The sequence below is a fragment of the Rhamphochromis longiceps genome, linkage group LG11, assembly GCF_057381845.1.
Source record: "Rhamphochromis longiceps isolate RC_006_pf linkage group LG11, R_longiceps_female_GT1.1, whole genome shotgun sequence".
NCBI lineage: Eukaryota > Metazoa > Chordata > Actinopteri > Cichliformes > Cichlidae > Rhamphochromis > Rhamphochromis longiceps.
Genome location: NC_140567.1, coordinates 26415973 through 26435232, shown reverse-complemented (window position 1 = coordinate 26435232; position 19260 = coordinate 26415973). Strand labels below are relative to the sequence as shown.

General features: G+C 41.8%; 1 protein-coding gene across 3 annotated transcripts in view; it reads right to left on the bottom strand.

Annotated features, from left to right (window-relative positions):
* grik5 (glutamate receptor, ionotropic, kainate 5) overlaps positions 1 to 19260 on the bottom strand; it is a 94486-nt gene that overhangs the window by 39514 nt on the left and 35712 nt on the right. For all 3 annotated transcript variants that reach the window (XM_085423353.1, XM_085423355.1, XM_085423354.1), the window contains exons 2-3: positions 4426 to 4587; positions 2864 to 3028 (exon numbers count right to left, since the gene is read on the bottom strand). In XM_085423353.1, the coding sequence (XP_085279479.1) occupies positions 2864 to 3028; positions 4426 to 4537 (277 nt within the window). In that variant the 5' untranslated portion in view covers positions 4538 to 4587. The remainder of the gene's footprint in view (positions 1 to 2863; positions 3029 to 4425; positions 4588 to 19260) is intronic.

Below are 19260 nucleotides of genomic sequence, written 5' to 3'. Positions count from 1 at the left end.
ATCTACAATACACTAACTAGGTTCATATACATAAAACGTAAAGGGAAAAAAACAGTTTCACTTATGGACAGACCTGGAAGTATTACTGATCATAATTATCATCTGAATTCCCACCTAACAAAGACAAAAATAACTGAACTGGTTTAAAATCTGTTGAAATGTAAGGAAAATTTCCACTCTAGCTTCTCTACAGCTCACACAATCGTTTCGATAAAGAATATGAACATACACAATCTGAAGCGTTCTGGCTTTTATTGTTTACCAATCATGTCTGAGTAAGCGTAGAGGACAAAAGATTGCCGCAAAGCAATCTTAAAGCCATCAACTATCGTTTGGGGATTCTTTAACGTTCTTTAACGTTCCATTAAAAGCCACTTTCTGCTGCTTCCTTATTCACACATGGGGTCATCACAGCAGGTAGCTGCGCATCCTTGATTTGGCAGATTTTTACACCAGATGACTCTCCTGATACAACTCCCAAGGGATTTTTCTCTCCTCCCAAGATGAAACCATGGACCTTTCACCGTAAACCACTACACTATGGGATACAGCATTAGGAAAAAAATGACCACCACATATAAAAAGGAAGTCTCAAACTATCCGCTATCCTCACAGCGGGAATGGCAATCATTCCCTGAGACTACATAGGCAGACTAGCTGATGAGTTCCCAGAATGAGCCCAGATATCAAAGCAAAAGTGTAAAAAAAAGTTGCTATTTTATGCCTGCACATAAACCCCATAAAACATTAAAGTGGCGAGTGACCCACAAGAACAGTTGGCACAGCCATAAATAAAAACATGGCAGAAGAGAGTAAATGTGTTGCGGACACTAAAAAAAAGAAACGAATTTAATAAATATCAACTTTCTCACTAACATTTAATTTCTAGTGTGGTATACACTTGTAACATTTACTTTGCATCCATACAAAGTTACCATGGTTAGTTGGAAGAGTTATTTATTAGCCGTAACCTTGACAACACCTCAGCCAAGGTAGTTATTTTCTTGGAATCATGTATTTAAAAAATTGTTTTTATAAAAATGACTGCATCTTATTTTAGCTTCTATTTGGTTTTCACATGCTGAGTTAAAAGCACATGAAGTCAAAGAACAGCTTGAGAATGGTTGTGTAATATATATAATTTCCTGGGAGCACATAAATGCAGGGTTCGCTAATCTGTTCGAGGTTTAAATGTCATTTTGAACATATAGCTCAATATATGGGAAACAAAGCCGAGATTTAGACTTATTTCCTAAACATTCCCTTTATAATCAAAACTTTGTGCTGAGCAGTGACCGTGACAGACAATGGTTAACGCCACAGGACATTTGGAGCTCTGCAGTTATTAAGTCAGCAAAGCTTTTTGACTTTTATGCACTCAACGATCCCGCCCTGTAACTTTACGTGGTGTGCTGCTTTGTGGCTCAGTTGCTGTGGTTCCTAAACATTTCCACTTTGCAACAGCTGATCCTGGAATATTTAGTGGGAAGAAATTTCCTAAATTGACTATTTGCAAAGGTAGCATCTTTACAATACCACATTTAGAACAATGCATTCTTTCACAAATGTTTGTAAAGGCAGAATACATGGTTAGGGCTTGATTTTATACACCTGTGGCAAAAAAAAAACCCACCTAAATTCAAAGATTAACAGGTTTAGCCCAATGCTTGTGTCCATATTGTGTAAGCAACACTGGGAATGCTATCCACTGAGAGGCTAAAAAATACCTACTGACAGATTTTTGTACTCTCTCTCTTAATCCCTGCTAAGCTCTTTTTTAATGACAATGTTTTTGTGAATCCATCTAAAAATTATTCACAGACACATCAAAAATGCCTGATGACTAAACTGTGATTATTTTCCTTTACTGTGTATTAGCTTGTTGTATTAATTGATTCCAATGTGCGAGCTTACAGTATATGCTCATATTGTGCCTGTGTGTGAATGTGCATAAGCGTCTGCAGAGAGGGTTTGTGTGTGCATGCATGTGTAAAGGCCTGTGTGGGTTGAGTGTGTGCATGCGCGCCTCAGTTGTAGCCGTAAGATGACGAGCTCTCTGATCCAGAGACCAAAAAATGCTTTGAGCAAACAAGCCTGTCAGAGTCTCCTGCCCATTGGTCAAGGACACACACATACACACACCCCTGCAACTCAAGCATGCACATATGTACACAACCCTTCTCAAGCACACACAGACATTTTGCCAGTAGCTTGTGGCAGGGTCGCTGACCGATTAGAATAGGAGCAGGGTTTCTATCTCTTCAGTGGTTGGATTCAGCAGTGCTTCCTTCTGTCTTTGCACACTCTCTATATCAATACAATTTTCATGAAGCAGCCTCTCTGCTGCGTTCTGTTTGCCTGTACTGCTGATCTGTATTAGTATTTGATGATTTGTTTTCATCATGGTCTGCACAGCACACAGCGCCAGCTGTTACTGGAGGGCACAGGTCCACTGTTTTTAATGAGACAGTCTTAGTGGCCCATTACTGGTCTCCAATGACATGTAAACTAATCAGCAAAATCCCTTACTGGCTCCTAATCGCATGAAAGTGCTGGTGTTTTATCACCCTATGTATCATTTGAGGTTTTTGTTTTTAAAGAGGCAGCTTTTGAGAAAATGCAATCTTATGTATTTATAACTCTATAACAGCACATTTCTGAAGTGTTTTAGAATTAAAGTACTGCAATATTGCTGCTCCTGGTTCTTCTCTCTATTTGTCACTATTACTGTTAATATTAAAGACTACCAATAAAACCTTCTTGTATCCCCAGTTTTCACTCTCTGTGGGGCATTATGTCCCAGTGGACAATAGTGTTTGCTGGAATGTGATTCTGCCACAGTGGTCATTCTCACACCACTCACTGGTGTCTGTAGTGTCGTACTGGGAGTCTTTTTGCAGCTCATATATGTCCACCTCCACGCGGGCTCGAGCTGGACCCTCCATCACGCTGTTGATGTTCTCCCTGGCCAGGGCCAGCGCCAGCCGCTCCCCACGCCCACACACAGACTGGTCATCCAGGATTGCAGCTAGAGAGGGAGAGATAGGTGAAGTAGAGGAGAGGATGGATGGATGGATGGATGAAGATGGAGGGCAGTGGAGAGTGGGAGAGTGAGTAGTGAGGAGGTGAGGAGAAAGCTAAAAACATAACAAGGCGTAAAGCTGGAAGACGAGTTAACAATATTATCCATCCTCATGTAAATGTGGGAATGTGTAGTGGGTGGACAAGTGGGGCTGATAAAGGGATCACAGCCACCGACTGCCAAAGGAATGAGGTACTCGTCCTCGTTCAGATTAGTATGTGTGCCAGATGCAAACAACATCATAAATCAAACATTTTGGGAAATGTGCTTATTTGATTTGCTTCTGAGCGCTACATGAGAGGACACATATTATCATCATTTGGGTTTTTTCACTGAATATGATGCTGTTTTATTAACGATAAATCTAAGTGGCTCAAGGTGGTGCCTGGTTTGAGACTGGAGGGAGACACAAAGCCAGCCTCAGAGGGTCACAGGTTAGTGGACTCCTAATGCTGGTCCCAAGCCCATGTGGATCCATCTGCTGTGGGAAATAAGGAAGCAACCAAGTGTACCTTTACTAACTATGAACCTGGATCAAGGCCTCAGCACACATTTGTACATGGATGATAACATTACTTTACACATTTACCATATGCTGGCACACCTTTAGCCCCAGTAATAGACTGGGAACTTCTCTAGGCTGTATACCTCCTCTTGCATTATGGAAGTAGGTACTAAAGAAGATGGATGGATGGATGATTGGATGGATCTCTCGTTATGTGTTTACACACCATTCTGCATTTAATCATTAGTATTATTAATCATTGGCTCCCTTCCATGGTGTGGTTTTTTTGTCCCTTCTCTCGTCCCTCAACTCTACACAGATGGCTGCCCTGCCTGTGCCTGGTTCTAGCGGATGTCTCTTCCTGTTAGGTTTTCCTTTCCACTGTTGCCAAGTGTTTGCTTAAAAGGGTGTTTTTTGATTGTCTTTTTTTTCCCCTGTATTATTGTGGGGTCTTTACATTACAATATAAAAAAAAATGGCTTGAAGTGACTACTGTTGCGATTTGGCACTTCATGAATTGAACTGAATGGAAGTCAACTGAACTGAACCAGATGGATGGATACATGGATGCATAGATAGATGGAACACTCTTCAAGAAGTTTCCTTTTGCCATGATATTAATTTTGGGCACGGATGAGTTGTGGTGTGGTGCCGATTGACAGCATCCTTCGAATAGCTCAGAAATACTGAGAAAACAATAGAATTTGTGTAATTTCCACATATAGAGAACAACAATATAGAACAACAAAAAAGAAGAAGAAGAAGAAGAAGTAGTGTGTCTTTGATGAGAGTTGTTTGACCCCTTTATGTGGATATGGCAGGACAGGTGGCCACTCACCCATGCGGACAGAGGAGAGCAGAGGGGCCTGACTGAGGGAGCGTGGCGGCATGGTGACTAGCAGGAAGGAGAGGAAGTGTATTGACAGCAGCAGTGCTGGCAGAGCCGGCATCTTCTACTGCTCCTCATGGAGAATGGTCTGCTGGCTGCCTGTACCGCCACCTGCAGGAGCGGAGGAATACACGACATGTTACTTCACAAAAAAAAAAAATCACTGTCCTGGCTTTAAAGAGGTCTCTCTTCAAATTGTCATGATTTAGCTCATCTTCAATTTGCACTGTCAGATTCCCACGGAGTGGAAGCACCTGTAATTCGACAGCACATACAATAAAAAATCAGCTATGAAGATGTTCACTGTCACTTCACAAGGCAGCCCAGTCCTATGCATACAGCCTGTCTAATCATAAAATACAGTACACACAGCTCTATTCACGTCTCCTGTGGAAAGGCTGCCGTTTAGAAGTGACAGGATGCATCCTTGAAGGGATCTCCAGAGGCAGTTCAAAGAAAACATCACAGCTGACACGCAAGATGTCACGCAGTCAGTCATGCACATCCTTATTGTACATACACATATATACACAAGCGCAAACAAATGCAAACACACAGATATGTCAATACGCTAGAAACACAGAGTTCATGACAAAGACAACTGCCTTGAACAGTGTATGTATATTCCTTACACCCCCACTACACAAGATACGCATTTACGTGTTTTTTTTGTAACCTAACCTCCATCACAACCTTCAAACAGACACACAAACACAAAGAAAGAAACGGAGCTCAGCTGAGCTCCAGTGGTGCTAAGCAGCTCTCTCCAGGAGTGACACATCCTTGCTCTGACTGACAACATGACAAGGCGGTGTGAAAGAATGGAGAGATGAAGGGAGGGATGAAGACAGAGGAGAGGGGAAGGAGTGCTGTGTGACAGCCAGGCTAGGGGGAGGGGGAGGGGGGTGTTGGTGAGGAGGTTATGGTGGTAGAGGGTGTTGACTTGGGATTGTTTCAAGCATCTCGTTCACTGGTCTGAGGTCTTGACAGACAGCAGGGACACTCAGGTTCAGGACCTTGAATTGACCCTTGCAGCTGAGAACGGGGGCTGATGGATTCATAGGGGCTGACCTGAGACCCTGACGAATGCATGCAGGGGTGAGCTGGTATTATTGGAGCATACACTGTGTCTGCATCAAAGACACAGATCACGAGGATTGTCTTTGTTGAATAAAAACGCCTCCACCCTCTGTCCTTTTTTTTAATAGCCATATTCACTTTGAGATGTCCATGTTATCTTTGTTTTTTTACCTCACTCACCTTTCCAACACTCGTTTGACTTTGATGTTTAAAGAACATCAAAAAAATCTGCAACCCTCTGCTTTGAATCTATCTTCACAGTCTTCTGAACCAGCCACACTTCCCCTTTCCTCTGCTTTTTCTTTGCTCTTTATGCAATAACCGACCTCCCATTCATCCTGCCTGACTTTACATGTCTCGCAATCGAAGGGTGGGCAAATGTGCGCGTCAACATGTTTGTAATACTAATAACATACACCATACCGTGCAGATGGCTGTGCCGCTCTCATTATGGTCGCTGTAGTTCAAAGTGAACAGAGGCAGAGCTTATGCGAGGCCATCTGTATGTGTGACACAACATAGAATAAGAGGCACAATATGGGAGCAATTTTCCATCTCATTGTTTTCCATAAATCATTCCTGTTCAACACAGTGTGTCACGGCAAAGATGGAAACTAGTAAGTAGTTCACCAACAGTTTAAAGTTCCTCCTTGTCATCATGTTTGTGTGCACGAATTCAAAGTTGAGCGCACAACGAGCTCAGCGTGGCACACTGCTGTAACGCAACTGTGTGTGGTGCTGCAAGTACTCCATTTTGCTGGCTTTTACTATTGTATTCTGTTTGCTTGCCGTACCAGTGGTTTCCTTCTCAATTTACTCTTCACCAAATTGTGTGTGTGCACGTGTGCGTGTCCCTGTGTTTATTCCAGTGCAAGTATGAGCGTGCGCTTTCCTCGTGTGCGTGATGGGGTATTGATCGAGGCCAGCCGAAGTGGCGGGCCCTCAGGTGCAGTCAATCAAAACAATGGGGAACCTATCATGGGAGCGCTGCATTTCACAGGAGCCATTTGATTGGCTATTACCAAGAAGCAGATTGCCCTGATGACGAATAAGATCCGAACTGAGGCTATGCCTTCATCAGTGATGGGGAGGAACTGGTGCTATTTCATTGTTATTGAGAGCTATTGACAGCATTGGACAGAGAAGATTATAGTTTCTGTACTCCAAGGAGAGGAATAGTGGGAGTGAGGAAGAAGATGGAAATCTGCGATAGAAGTAGAATAAGAGGAGAATAAGAGAAAAAAATCAAACCGAGGGAATAGGCTTGTGACGATGAGGGAATAAAAGAGCAAAATTGAATACAGAGAGAAGAGATTGGAAAGTGTCTCTGCAGGAGGAGACACAGAGGAGTATAGAGACAGAAAGGCAGCGGTGAAAAAGTATATTTCCTCAAGGACTGTACTCAGGTATCAATCTGAAGTACTTCCAATTTTCTCAAGTATTTTTTAATCTAAGTTACTTCATACTTGCACTATATTTAAAGGGAAATGTGTGTTTTTCCTTTCACTACATGTGTTTGACATCAAATAGTTTGTTTTTAAGGAATATAATTATCAAACAAAATGTGTAACACACTGTAAAACAAATATGACTCATTGCTGTAGAATAAGCTCCCAACATTAAAGTGGGTATTTTTAATTATCTCACCTAACCGCACCATTAAAATTCTACTCACACTGTATGTCAAAAACTAGTCTCTAATGTGGTGCATATAATAAAATATATTCTATCATACATAAAAGGTCATTTTTGCATATGGTTACTATTTCCCAAAGACAAAAGAAGTAGAAAAAAACGACAAAGAGTCATATGTCTCATGTACCACTAATGCAGCCTCTTTTTTGCTAGTTTTTTATACAGCAAAATGTTTATTTTTAGAATTACAGTTGTGTAAAAAAGACAGAAAGATAACAAGAAAAGATTTACTGGATGGTAATGCTAAACCACCAAGAAGATTCATGGATGTAATGAAGAAGGACATTCAGAGGGTTGATGTGACAGAAGAGCATGCTAGTGATAGGGTGAGATGAAGGCACCCTACTGTGGGGACCTCTAAAGGGAGTGACTGAAAGATAAAAAAGACGAAGAGGCCAGTCGTGAAAAATAAAAAATTTCATAGCTGCAGTTCTGTAGCAAACTAAGTACACTCTTATTGAGTCTACAGGAATTAGGATAGTAAGCAGCAGCCCTTTGTCACCGATCAAAGCATTCAGGTGAGTGTTAACACAGAGCCACAATCTTAAAGAGAGTGGACATCACAGAAAATTCACTCCAAGGTCATAATGTGCAATCTTCAGAGAAACAGCAAAAAAGCCCAAAAGCTACAGCTCAGACTCTACAGGCCTCAGTGAGCATGTTAACAGTTAGAGCTGACAGTACAATAAGACCAAGACTGAACAAGTGTGGTTGTTTGGAAGGGTTACCTGAGAAAGCTTCTTCTTTCTGAAAAGGACATGGCAGCACGGCACAGATTTGCAAAGTTGGATCTGAACAAACCACAAAATTTCTGGAACAATTGGACAGCCAAGACCAAAGTGGAAGATGTTTAACCATAATCCACAGCACCACCACCGTCGGCAGAAACAAAACACAGCACCTTAACAAAAACACTTCATACCAATTAGCAGGCACAGTTGTGCAGGGCTGATGATTTTGGCTTGTTTTGCAGCCACGGGACCTCTGTACCTTACCGTCATTGATTCAACCACGAACTCCTCTGAATGCCAAAATGTTCTAAAGTCATATGAGCGACCGTAACAGCTAAAACTCAGCCGAATTTAAATCTTGGCTCACACAAACAGATACCGTCAAATCACACAGACCTGAATTAATGTAAAAATAGTTACAATGAATTCAAGCTATTGCTGCGATAAGTGATTCTAAGAGCTACAGAAGGATGTACTTAGATTTTCAAAGACCTGCACAGAGTCCAGTGAAAACTTACATGATTGTATATTAAATGTTAAAAATGCCAAAGGTTTTCTTACATTTCTTTTCCATATTAGAATTTTGGTTTTTTACTGACAATATATGAGTGATATTACAATAGTCAATAATCAGCAGTGAAACACTGTCACATTACCAACAAGTCTGATTACTGTCTGACATTATAAACAGCTTTATGTTTAATAATCCAGAGGAGAAAAACAGTGATCAAAACTAAGGTCACCAGTTCTAGTTACTGTGGATGTAGCTTATACAGCGCTATTTTATAGGTGTGCAGCAGTAACATTTATACAAACAATTCAATACATTTAAACTTATAAACACCTAATTCAAACACATAAATTCATGTTTTAAATCCCTCTTTTTGTTTCTATTGTTTCAAGTGCATTTTATGTTAGTAATGTTAGGTGCAACATACAATTCACTGCCGGGCGATAGAAATCCAGAGAAAACAGTATAAACCTGTATTTTAGCACTCATGGTTTTCTAGGAAATTCTGATTATCATTGCAACAATACATTTTACCTATGATGGTTTTTGCCGCAATAACTGTGGCATGAAATTCTGGGTCTGAGCACCTCTTCCATCACTGCAGGTGAACGAAAGAAAATAAGCGGCTGCAACGCAGCAGAATAGGATGAGGGGAATTTGGTGAGACACACAGTCAGAAAGAAATAGAGAGCAAATGTTGAGAGACTATTGCCGTGTTTAATTTGCGAGGGCTGTGTTTCTGGCGGCCGTACCAGCTCCACTGCTACAGTAGTACATGGATGAGTCCCTGTAGTAGTCGGGTGTCAGTCTGCAGGGAGCTGAAGCAGCAAGAGGGCCGAGCAGAGCCAGACTAGTCTGAGCTGTAGAGAAAACACTGCTTCAAGCTCCCCTAGCTCGCTTTCATTCTGCACCCTGCTGTAAGTCACCCCACATGCTGGCACCGCTGACAAATACACAAAAGCTAAAATATATAAATATCCTGACTTTCTGTGTGCATGTGTGTGTTTGTGCATGTGTGCAGGACAGTGTATAAAAGAGAGAGAGAGAGGGAAAATGGAGAGTTTGAGTGGACGTTCATTCCAGTTGGAGATTTAGTTGTTTGGTGCATGCATTCATCTTACTGTGTGTGTGTGTCTGTCTGAAAACATATGCATATTTGTGTGTGCTTCTTTTTGTTTGTGTGTAAATGCTGCAGACTTGGCGGCTCGCTTATAGTGTCTGCAGAGCCTATTATGAAAGAGAAAACCGTAAAATCAGAGATCTTAATTATCTAGAGAGAGCACGGGGGAGAAGGGGTGGGTGGGTTGTATGGCAGAGTAGGAGAGAGGGGAGGGACGGGTGGGGGGTGTATGGAGAGAATCAGAAAACGAGGGAATGCTATCTCGCCTCGCACCCCCAGGCAGATGAAGAGAAGATGAACAGAGACTAAGGCAAAGAAAGCGGGATGAGCGATAGCAGGGGAGGAGTTGGGGGGAAAAATAGAGGAATGCAAAGAAAGAGAAAAAGAAATCAGACGGAGAAATACAGCTTGAGGGGGGGGAGAGGAGAAGGAGAAGGGTTTCAGCAGGGGGTGGGCTGGCGAATGATTTGTTTTTCCCCTTCTGCCTCTTTGTATGACACAAGAAAATCTGACAGTTATCATAATGGAAGGATGAATCATTCCTATAATTGAATTTGCAAGTGGAACGGCTTCAGTGACTGTGGATTTAAGGAGACTGTACCGCCAGCCATTATGGGACACAAGTGCTATTTTGCTCATTTTTCTCACAATTAACAGTCACTGCTGACTAGAGCCGGCCGGTTTGCAGACAGCTGGGCTAGCGTGCCTGAATGAGCGCGGTCAGGCCATTTCAGAGCATTCGTTAACCCCAGGACAGCAAAAATGAGCCGAGTGGTCGGTCTAGTTAATGTGTGTGTGTTTGTGTGCATGTGTGTGTGTGAGTAGTTTGTGTACAGTGGGGGTGGAAAAGTACTAGGGACCCTTCACTTTGGCCCTCTTGGCAGAATTATGTCTTGAGCTCTTTGTGTCGCATCTAATATCAAAGCAGAAGCACATGTTCTTGGTCGCATTGACTCAGCATTTTGGCTTTGGACCCCTTCACTTTACCTTGGATGCACCTCTCTAATCTCCCCATTTCTGACTTTCTCTTCTAGCTTAGCTTTGTCCTTCTCTCTCTTCCTCTTTTCAGAAATGCACTTTTCTTTCTAAGGATTTTAACATCATCGTTGCCATTCCTTTCAAACTTAGGCTGAAGGTTTCAAGGTGAAGTTGAACATTTTGAGAAACCATGATTTATTCATGTGACGCTGCCTACCAGTGAGCCGTCTATCTGAAGTTTGATTTTTGAAAATGTTTACTTGACTGGAGAATGGTGGATAAAAGGTTATATTAGTTTGGCCACACAGAATAACAAAGAGTGAGCCTTCCACTCATATTTTAAAACTACTCCAAATGCAAAGTAAACCTTACAAAGGCAGTGGGCACAATAACATGAACAGCTATAGTAAATCATTCAAATTTGAAATAGTGCAGAAATAAAAGTGACGGTGCTAAATATTTGTTTTATGCTAAGAGTTTCTCTCATTTGAGATCAACATTGCAAACTGCAATCTGAAAAAAATGTGTTAAATCAACCCTATCATTAGAGCTTCTGCAAAAACATCAACTTCTGCTAACATCTTTAAAACCCTTTTTTTACAAGGCAACTGAAACCCCACAGTCTGAGGCGAAGGATCGACCGGGCTTACAGGTTTTAAAAAGCAAACACTTATTTCGTCATTGCATTGATGAAATCTCTGAACTCCTGCAGCTTCCTGTAAGAAAGCCATTCATGATGCTGCAATTGAAAGGGCACGGTTCATCCTGCACCGTTAACACATGACTGTCCAAATTTGTGACAGGCAATTCTGTGCTGACAGTCTCTGAGAAAGGCAACTTCATTTTCTGCAGATCTTTAATCAATCTTGATAATCCCTTCTGAGAATAAATGCCAAACCACTGCAGGATCCAGCAAATCGAGTGTTGATTTTTCGCAATTTCCTTTGACTGTAAATGGATTTTGGGCTGTCGATCAGAAAAAACGAAAAAGTTGAAGATGTTACCCCAGCTTCTGTTAAATGTGAAGGCAACAAATAATCAAGCAGATTGGCAAAAAGAAAGCAAAACAAGCCCTCATCATCATCATCATCATCATCACTATTCCACTAGCAGGATTTACTGCATGGCTTTCTTGACTGCATCAGGTATTTCCACTATTGTGGCCAACGCAAGTCACTCAGATACTTCCATATATTTCGTATGTCTCCACCTTGTCCTCTTTCAGCAGTGCTGCAGACACTTTGAGCTCTCATTTTCACCTTCTCCTCTCTCTCTGCTTTCTCTCACATCCCTGTATCTCCTCTCCCTCAGCCTCGATCTGTTTTGTCTCATCTTCAGGAACACTCTATACCCCTGTCTCTTTACTGACCCCTCTCTTCTCGTTCCCCATCTTAGCTCTCAGCAGTCTCTTCAATCTCGACAGTGCACTTTCTCTGTTACAGCCTCTCCTTTCCCCCTCACCCATCTCCCCCCTCTCTCTCCCTCTCTGTTCATTGAACATGGATAAATTCTTCCCAGTGTTCTCCTTGACAAAGAGGCCCTCAGTCGGTGACACCGCCTGCTTGGGGAACCACCGTGCTCCTGTGACACTGTCACATCTGAGTATGTCACGCACAAACGTACACACAGGCACCCGAAAGCTGCACGCACATGCCCAAACTCTCAAACAAAACTCTGTGTGTGTGTGTGTGTGTGTGTGTGTGTGTGTGTGTGTGTGTGTGTGTGTGTGTGTGTGTGTGTGTGTGTGTGTGTGTGTGTGTGTGTGTGTGTTTGCTTGCTCACGCGTAAGTGCGTCATTTGATTTGTTTTTTCTTTGTCCGAGTTCCGATGCGCGTCTTCGTTTTATTTGTTTGCATGCGCCAGCAGCAAGTTTACATTTCAGCCCTCCTGCATGCATATGTACCACCTGCTGTTCAGATCAGAGCCAAGGCATGTGTGCACGCGTGAGTTTGTGTGTGTGTGACATTCAGTTCACTGCTTTCACCACAAACGATGCAAAAAGATGCGCGGCTCACTGTATCCAGCTGTCGGTGCAGTTCCCACTTGTTGCAACTGTGGCTTATGTAAGCACAGCACTTTAATCACAATTAGGGAGCTCTCCTTGAACTCACTCGCCCCCTGGCTTGTTTGGAGAGCTAAAATTTGCGTTCAGAGCAAAGCCTTGGAATGTATAAGAGTGATATTATTGCGCAGGGCACTGCGAAGAGAACAATGTCTGAGTAAGAATAGAGCGCTGTCAGTTTAAATCAGTGGAGGCTATTGGGTGGACGTCAGAGTGGATATAAAATCTTTTCGCTTTCATCATAAACTGATTTTACGTGTTTAGTTATAGGAATTTATGTAAGTGTGTCCCCATCATTGAGGTAGAAATGTCTTGAGCGTTGAATTTTTATTAACTGTTATAATTTTGTGCTATTTTTATAGTAGTTGCCTTTTCCACAACTGCTGCTCCTTACTGCACAGCCGGCCATCCACGGAGGAGGGATGTCTTTTTTGGATTGCTTCTCCTGAGGATTCTTTTCATTGTTCTTTTTGCTCATGTGCTAAAGGATTTTTTTTTCCCTCTATATGCGTGTGTGTGTGTGTCAGTAGTATTTTTTTCTTAGAGAGCTGTGTGAGCACCACAGTCAGCATGTAAACCCATTGAGATATTTGTATGTCATGACAGTTTAATACAAATAAAGCTGATTTAGCATAAGTTGAGCTGATGCAGTGTCGCGAAGACGTCGTATTAACACGGAGATGTTGATGCATGTAACATTATGTACAGCCAGCGAAAGTGTGTTGCATCACAAAAGCATATCAGAGTTATAAATGTTGTGTGTCTGACTGAGAGGATATTACTTTAAAATTACAACGTGCGGTGAACATGAAATAGAAATCGGAAATGGCCCGGCTACGTGCGGTGAGACAGACAAAGGTGGTGCGTTTGCCCATCGCACTGCCACAGCTCTGCGATGAACCGCTGAACCGACTCCACGCAGCTCTCCCACTTAGACACCCACGCACCGCGCTCACTCTCTCGCTAACTCATGCACAAACACACACAACACACAAGATTTACAAAAACACATCCAACACATTCACCTTCACGCACACACACACACATCCAACACAGGTTGAGGATAAAATGACTCAGATGGCATTCAGTCTCTGTCTCTCTCTCTCTCCGTTTCTCGCTCTCTCATTGTCAGGTTTTGCTACCGTGGCAACAGAGTCGAGGATGAGAGGAGGAGGAGGGGGGGAGTGCGAAGGAGAGGAAAAGAGAGAAGCGAGGAAAAGTGATGGAACAAGTAAATGAGAGATCGGGGAGTCAGAGACCACTGGTCGTGTGAAGCGGGGCTTTGCTTTGCTGCTGCAGTGTGTGTGTGTGGTTGTGTGTGTGCGCATGTGTGTGAGAGAGAGAGAGAGAGAGAGAGAGAGTGTGAGAGAGAGAAAGAGAGTAATTACGCTCTAGTAGTGAGAGGCAGAAACAGAAAGAATGTGTTTCTAGTACGTGACCAGGAACAAGAGTGCACATTGTGTTCGACTCAGGTGTGTGTAGTATATATATGACCGGGACTTGCTGCATGTCCACTCAGATGCTTGTGTAATTTTGTCTCACACAGCTAAATCTAAAATTGGTCGTGTGAGATCAGGACAAGCCGTCGTACTCTCATCGCCGACAGAAAGCAACCAGGAGGGGAGGAGAAAGCTAAAACAGAAAAAGAAGAGGGAAAAGTCAAAGGGGAAACCAAGTGCTGCAAAAGTGCTCTTGTGATTCAAGTTTACATGTGGGGCTTCTGGTTTGTGTTTTCGTCTGTACTAATTTGCTCTGCAGAAAGCAGCATGCTCAAATTTGGTTTGTTTTTCAGCTGCCCCGGGCAAGAGACAAATTCTCTCTGACTGCACTTCGCAGACTCGGTTCAGGATCTGAAAAGGATTCACTTGCATCTATGCAAAGTAACTATGCAAATACCCACATATGTAGGGCAAGCCAGTGTTCCCATTCAGGACAGGAATGATCGTGCTCTCTTACAAGGTCCAAGTATCGATGTGGAACGCCAGGGTTAAAATCCTGTAAGAAAGCAAACTCTTACATCATGCTTTTTCAGCCACCTCTTTCATTTAAAGCATTTTACAAAGAAATCTGTGAGAATTTTATTTCTTTGCCCAGGAAAAAAGAAGCATGTGCCTGGACTTGTAATAAATGAACAAGACTTGAATCATCTCAAAGTTAGATGAAGGGCATTTTTTTAATCACTGCTGGTATTATGAAAGACTTTCAAACAGCCTGTAAGGCAATGTAAAAACATCTTCGGTTTCCATGAAATGTCTTCCTGTGACATTTAACATTTTACAGCCTTTGACTTGATCGTTTAAACGATCACAGAAGGGGGAGACTTTAAATTTAGCAAGAGCGCAAGAACGGCAATTAATCAGAAACTTCCATTTGTCCTAGTACTTCCCAACCAGCTCCACATCCTTGTAGAATCAAAGCTTTTTTTGTTTCGCCACATATTTACTTGTTTAGCTCATTATTTTAATATATTTAGAAGCAGGCACTGCGCTATGAATAAAAAATAATCAGATTTAACAAAGACAAATGCAGTAATTATCTGTCGTCTTATCTTCATGATTTTCTTTTCTGTCCGACATTGTTTTCGAGTTGCGTTGAGAGTTTGTGCCTGAGGATAAGTGAATGAAAAATACATTTTTTACTTTTGAAGCTGCTGCTAAAATAGCTGAGAACTTTGCATTAGCGCCAGATGGTGAATATAAGCCGTGAATAATGCCATGCGACTCGAGACATCGCCAATCTGTGTTGACTCAGCGACAATCTGAAGTCTGCGCCTTAAAAGATAATACTGACTGTGGCCTTAGTGTTACCAAAGTGGGAAAAATCTCGCTGTCGCCAAAACCTGAGTCTAAAAATACCACCTCTGAAATAAAGGCAAAAATGAAATGACTCAACTTTTTATCCCCAAATGTGCTTAGATAACTGAAAAAAAGCTGGTGGCTGTATTGGATTACATAATTGATCAAGTTCTTTATGAGCCATTTCATTTAAAAGAAAAACAACTGCACCATCCATTTTAAAAAGGTCACAGAAGCGATTGGATAACACAATGAAGCCCTGAGGGACTTTTTTTCATCGTGTCTCCTGCTGGAAAACACATGGGTATGGATAGAGCTCCTGACCTTGGGTGATGTTATTCCTTCTCTCCCATGTTGTCTTTCTTTCTGCAGCCAGAACAGTGAAAATGCCAGGAAAATACTTTTTAATAATAATGTCCTTTGTCAGATTGTGGCATAGAAAATGCTACGTAGCTGCTACGTAGGCAACACAAAAAATAATGACTTTTCAGTATTCAGTTTGCACCATAAATTATCCTTTTAATCAAGTGATTTTACCCTTTTTTTGTTATTTTATTCTACAAGCCTAACAGCCCATAAATACATTAATATGTGTACTTACTGACCATAAAAACTGCTTTCATCTGACCATATTTTATTATGCTAATCCTGAGGCTGTGTATGTACTATGACTACTTGCTCCAGATTCTAATTGTTCAATATGAATTGAAACTTGGTATTATGTGAATTGCTCGGATTGATATTGCTGAGCTGGTTAATCATCTGCAATACATAATAATCGCATTGAATTAGGCATGTAATTACGTTTTCAAATTTGTGGTCTAACCGGGGGCTAATGGTCGATATTTATAAAAATTTGATTCTCCTAATAATAATCTTTTTGCCTGAATGTATTGTGAGTGTCCTGAACATGTTGTACAATTCTAACACCCATGACTGAGTCTAAAATTGGTCATCTCCATTCAAGACGAGACATCACACTATTAGGTCTGACAGGAACTGACTGGGGAGGGGGAGAGGGGGGGAGAGGGGCGGAGATTCAGCAAAATACTGAAATATGGAGTGACTGGACACTTTCAAAACATTGGTGTGCATCCGTTTTGCATAAACAGCTCTTTATTTGTGTATCCATCTGTGCTAAATGCATTACCGACTGCAGCATTCTGCACTTTGTTTTCAGATGCCCCAAGCAGGAGGCATTTTCAGTACCTCTCAGACCCAGCTGGGAAACAAAAAAGGACGCCACACTCAGAGCAAAAGTGAAGATATTTTGAGGATTCATCCACTTATGTTGTGTGCTACGGTGCGTTGGAAACAGCTTTTTAGGCATCAGGTTTCAGCAGTGTTACATAATAAATGTGCAAAGTATTTGAGGCAATGCAAGGTTTTTAGTTAAACAAATATAATATGTTCTATATATTAATTATATGATGAAATAAATATTAGCAGTAGGAAAAAGTAATTTCCACCAAGGCTAAAAATGCCTCCACAGCATGCACAAATTGAGTCTCTAGATCTGCAAGGAAACAGTACGTAGAGCTGAATTAGCTTGTGATGTTTTCTTGAGAGCATCAGGGCCATGGTTCCCAGTTTTTCTTCTTCTTAATGTAATTTGCAAAGATAGGATGCAAAATGTCTCATTCTGTTTCCTATTTTATCTTGTAATATTCTCTGAACCAGCAACTCCCACCTGACCCTGTCCACAGGGAGGTACACCAGAGCTAAGACAGACCAATCACACTTGTATTCACAACTACAACTAATTTACAGTCACCATTTAAACTAACAGGGATTTCTTTGGACTATCTGGGTAAGCCAGAGCACTCAAAAAGAACCCACATAGACATGCAAACTCCAGAAAGACTCATAGAAAGGCCCCAGCCAGCTGGTGGATACGGACCATAGACCTTCTTGCTATGAGGCAACATTGCAACCAACAGTAATAAAGAAGTAAGTGAATAATCGTTCTAAAAGTCCTGGTTGCTAATAGACAACCAGGACTTCACGTCTAAATTTTCACTAGATTGCAGATTGCATTCAACTGTTCTGTTTTCTTATCCTTAATTCAAGAGTTCAATCCTATATACTGGTGACTGCTATAGGACAAACAACTCTGGCTGCCATTTGTTTTATTGTCTTAAGTGTCATTTTAGGACACTTAAGACTAACATCAGCTGGCATAATGTTAGCTTATAACCAGGCGTTGCTGTTGTTCAGCAACAACTGAGGGGAGGGTCATGTCTAATCTGTTGTCAATAAGTAACAACATTGGAAATTAGTGTGCATAAATAGTGTTTACCCATATGGAAAAGAAATAGTAAAACCATATATGATTTACTCATGAAAGTGGCCACTTTCTCATTACTTTCATATATTTTTTTAGTAAGTATCCAAAACATACAAGTTTCATTATATAATTTTTCAAGGGATCTTATATGTGTTTTCACTCTCGTATGCTTTTCATACAAGACAGATACAAACTTATATATTTATATATATATATCTTTTCCATATGGGTATGCTCATTTTCATGTGTTAGAGCCCTGATGCCAAGTCAGGAGAGGCTTGAGGTGAGGTGGAAGAGGATGACATTTTAATACGATGTCAGTAGCGTTGTCTCTTTCCTTCGTGTTTTCACCTCATTGGTAATGGCGGCCCCTTTTCTGAAAATAAAATATACAGGGAGTGCAGAATTATTAGGCAAATGAGTATTTTGTCCACATCATCCTCTTCATGCATGTTGTCTTACTCCAAGCTGTATAGGCTCGAAAGCCTACTACCAATTAAGCATATTAGGTGATGTGCATCTCTTTAATGAGAAGGGGTGTGGTCTAATGACATCAACACCCTATATCAGGTGTGCATAATTATTAGGCAACTTCCTTTCCTTTGGCAAAATGGGTCAAAAGAAGGACTTGACAGGCTCAGAAAAGTCAAAAATAGTGAGATATCTTGCAGAGGGATGCAGCAGTCTCAAAATTGCAAAGCTTCTGAAGCGTGATCATCGAACAATCAAGCGTTTCATTCAAAATAGTCAACAGGGTCGCAAGAAGCGTGTGGAAAAACCAAGGCGCAAAATAACTGCCCATGAACTGAGAAAAGTCAAGCGTGCAGCTGCCAAGATGCCACTTGCCACCAGTTTGGCCATATTTCAGAGCTGCAACATCACTGGAGTGCCCAAAAGCACAAGGTGTGCAATACTCAGAGACATGGCCAAGGTAAGAAAGGCTGAAAGACGACCACCACTGAACAAGACACACAAGCTGAAATGTCAAGACTGGGCCAAGAAATATCTCAAGACTGGTTTTTCTAAGGTTTTATGGACTGATGAAATGAGAGTGAGTCTTGATGGGCCAGATGGATGGGCCCGTGGCTGGATTGGTAAAGGGCAGAGAGCTCCAGTCCGACTCAGACGCCAGCAAGGTGGAGGTGGAGTACTGGTTTGGGCTGGTATCATCAAAGATGAGCTTGTGGGGCCTTTTCGGGTTGAGGATGGAGTCAAGCTCAACTCCCAGTCCTACTGCCAGTTTCTGGAAGACACCTTCTTCAAGCAGTGGTACAGGAAGAAGTCTGCATCCTTCAAGAAAAACATGATTTTCATGCAGGACAATGCTCCATCACACGCGTCCAAGTACTCCACAGTGTGGCTGGCAAGAAAGGGTATAAAAGAAGTAAAACTAATGACATGGCCTCCTTGTTCACCTGATCTGAACCCATTGAGAACCTGTGGTCCATCATCAAATGTGAGATTTACAAGGAGGGAAAACAGTACACCTCTCTGAACAGTGTCTGGGAGGCTGTGGTTGCTGCTG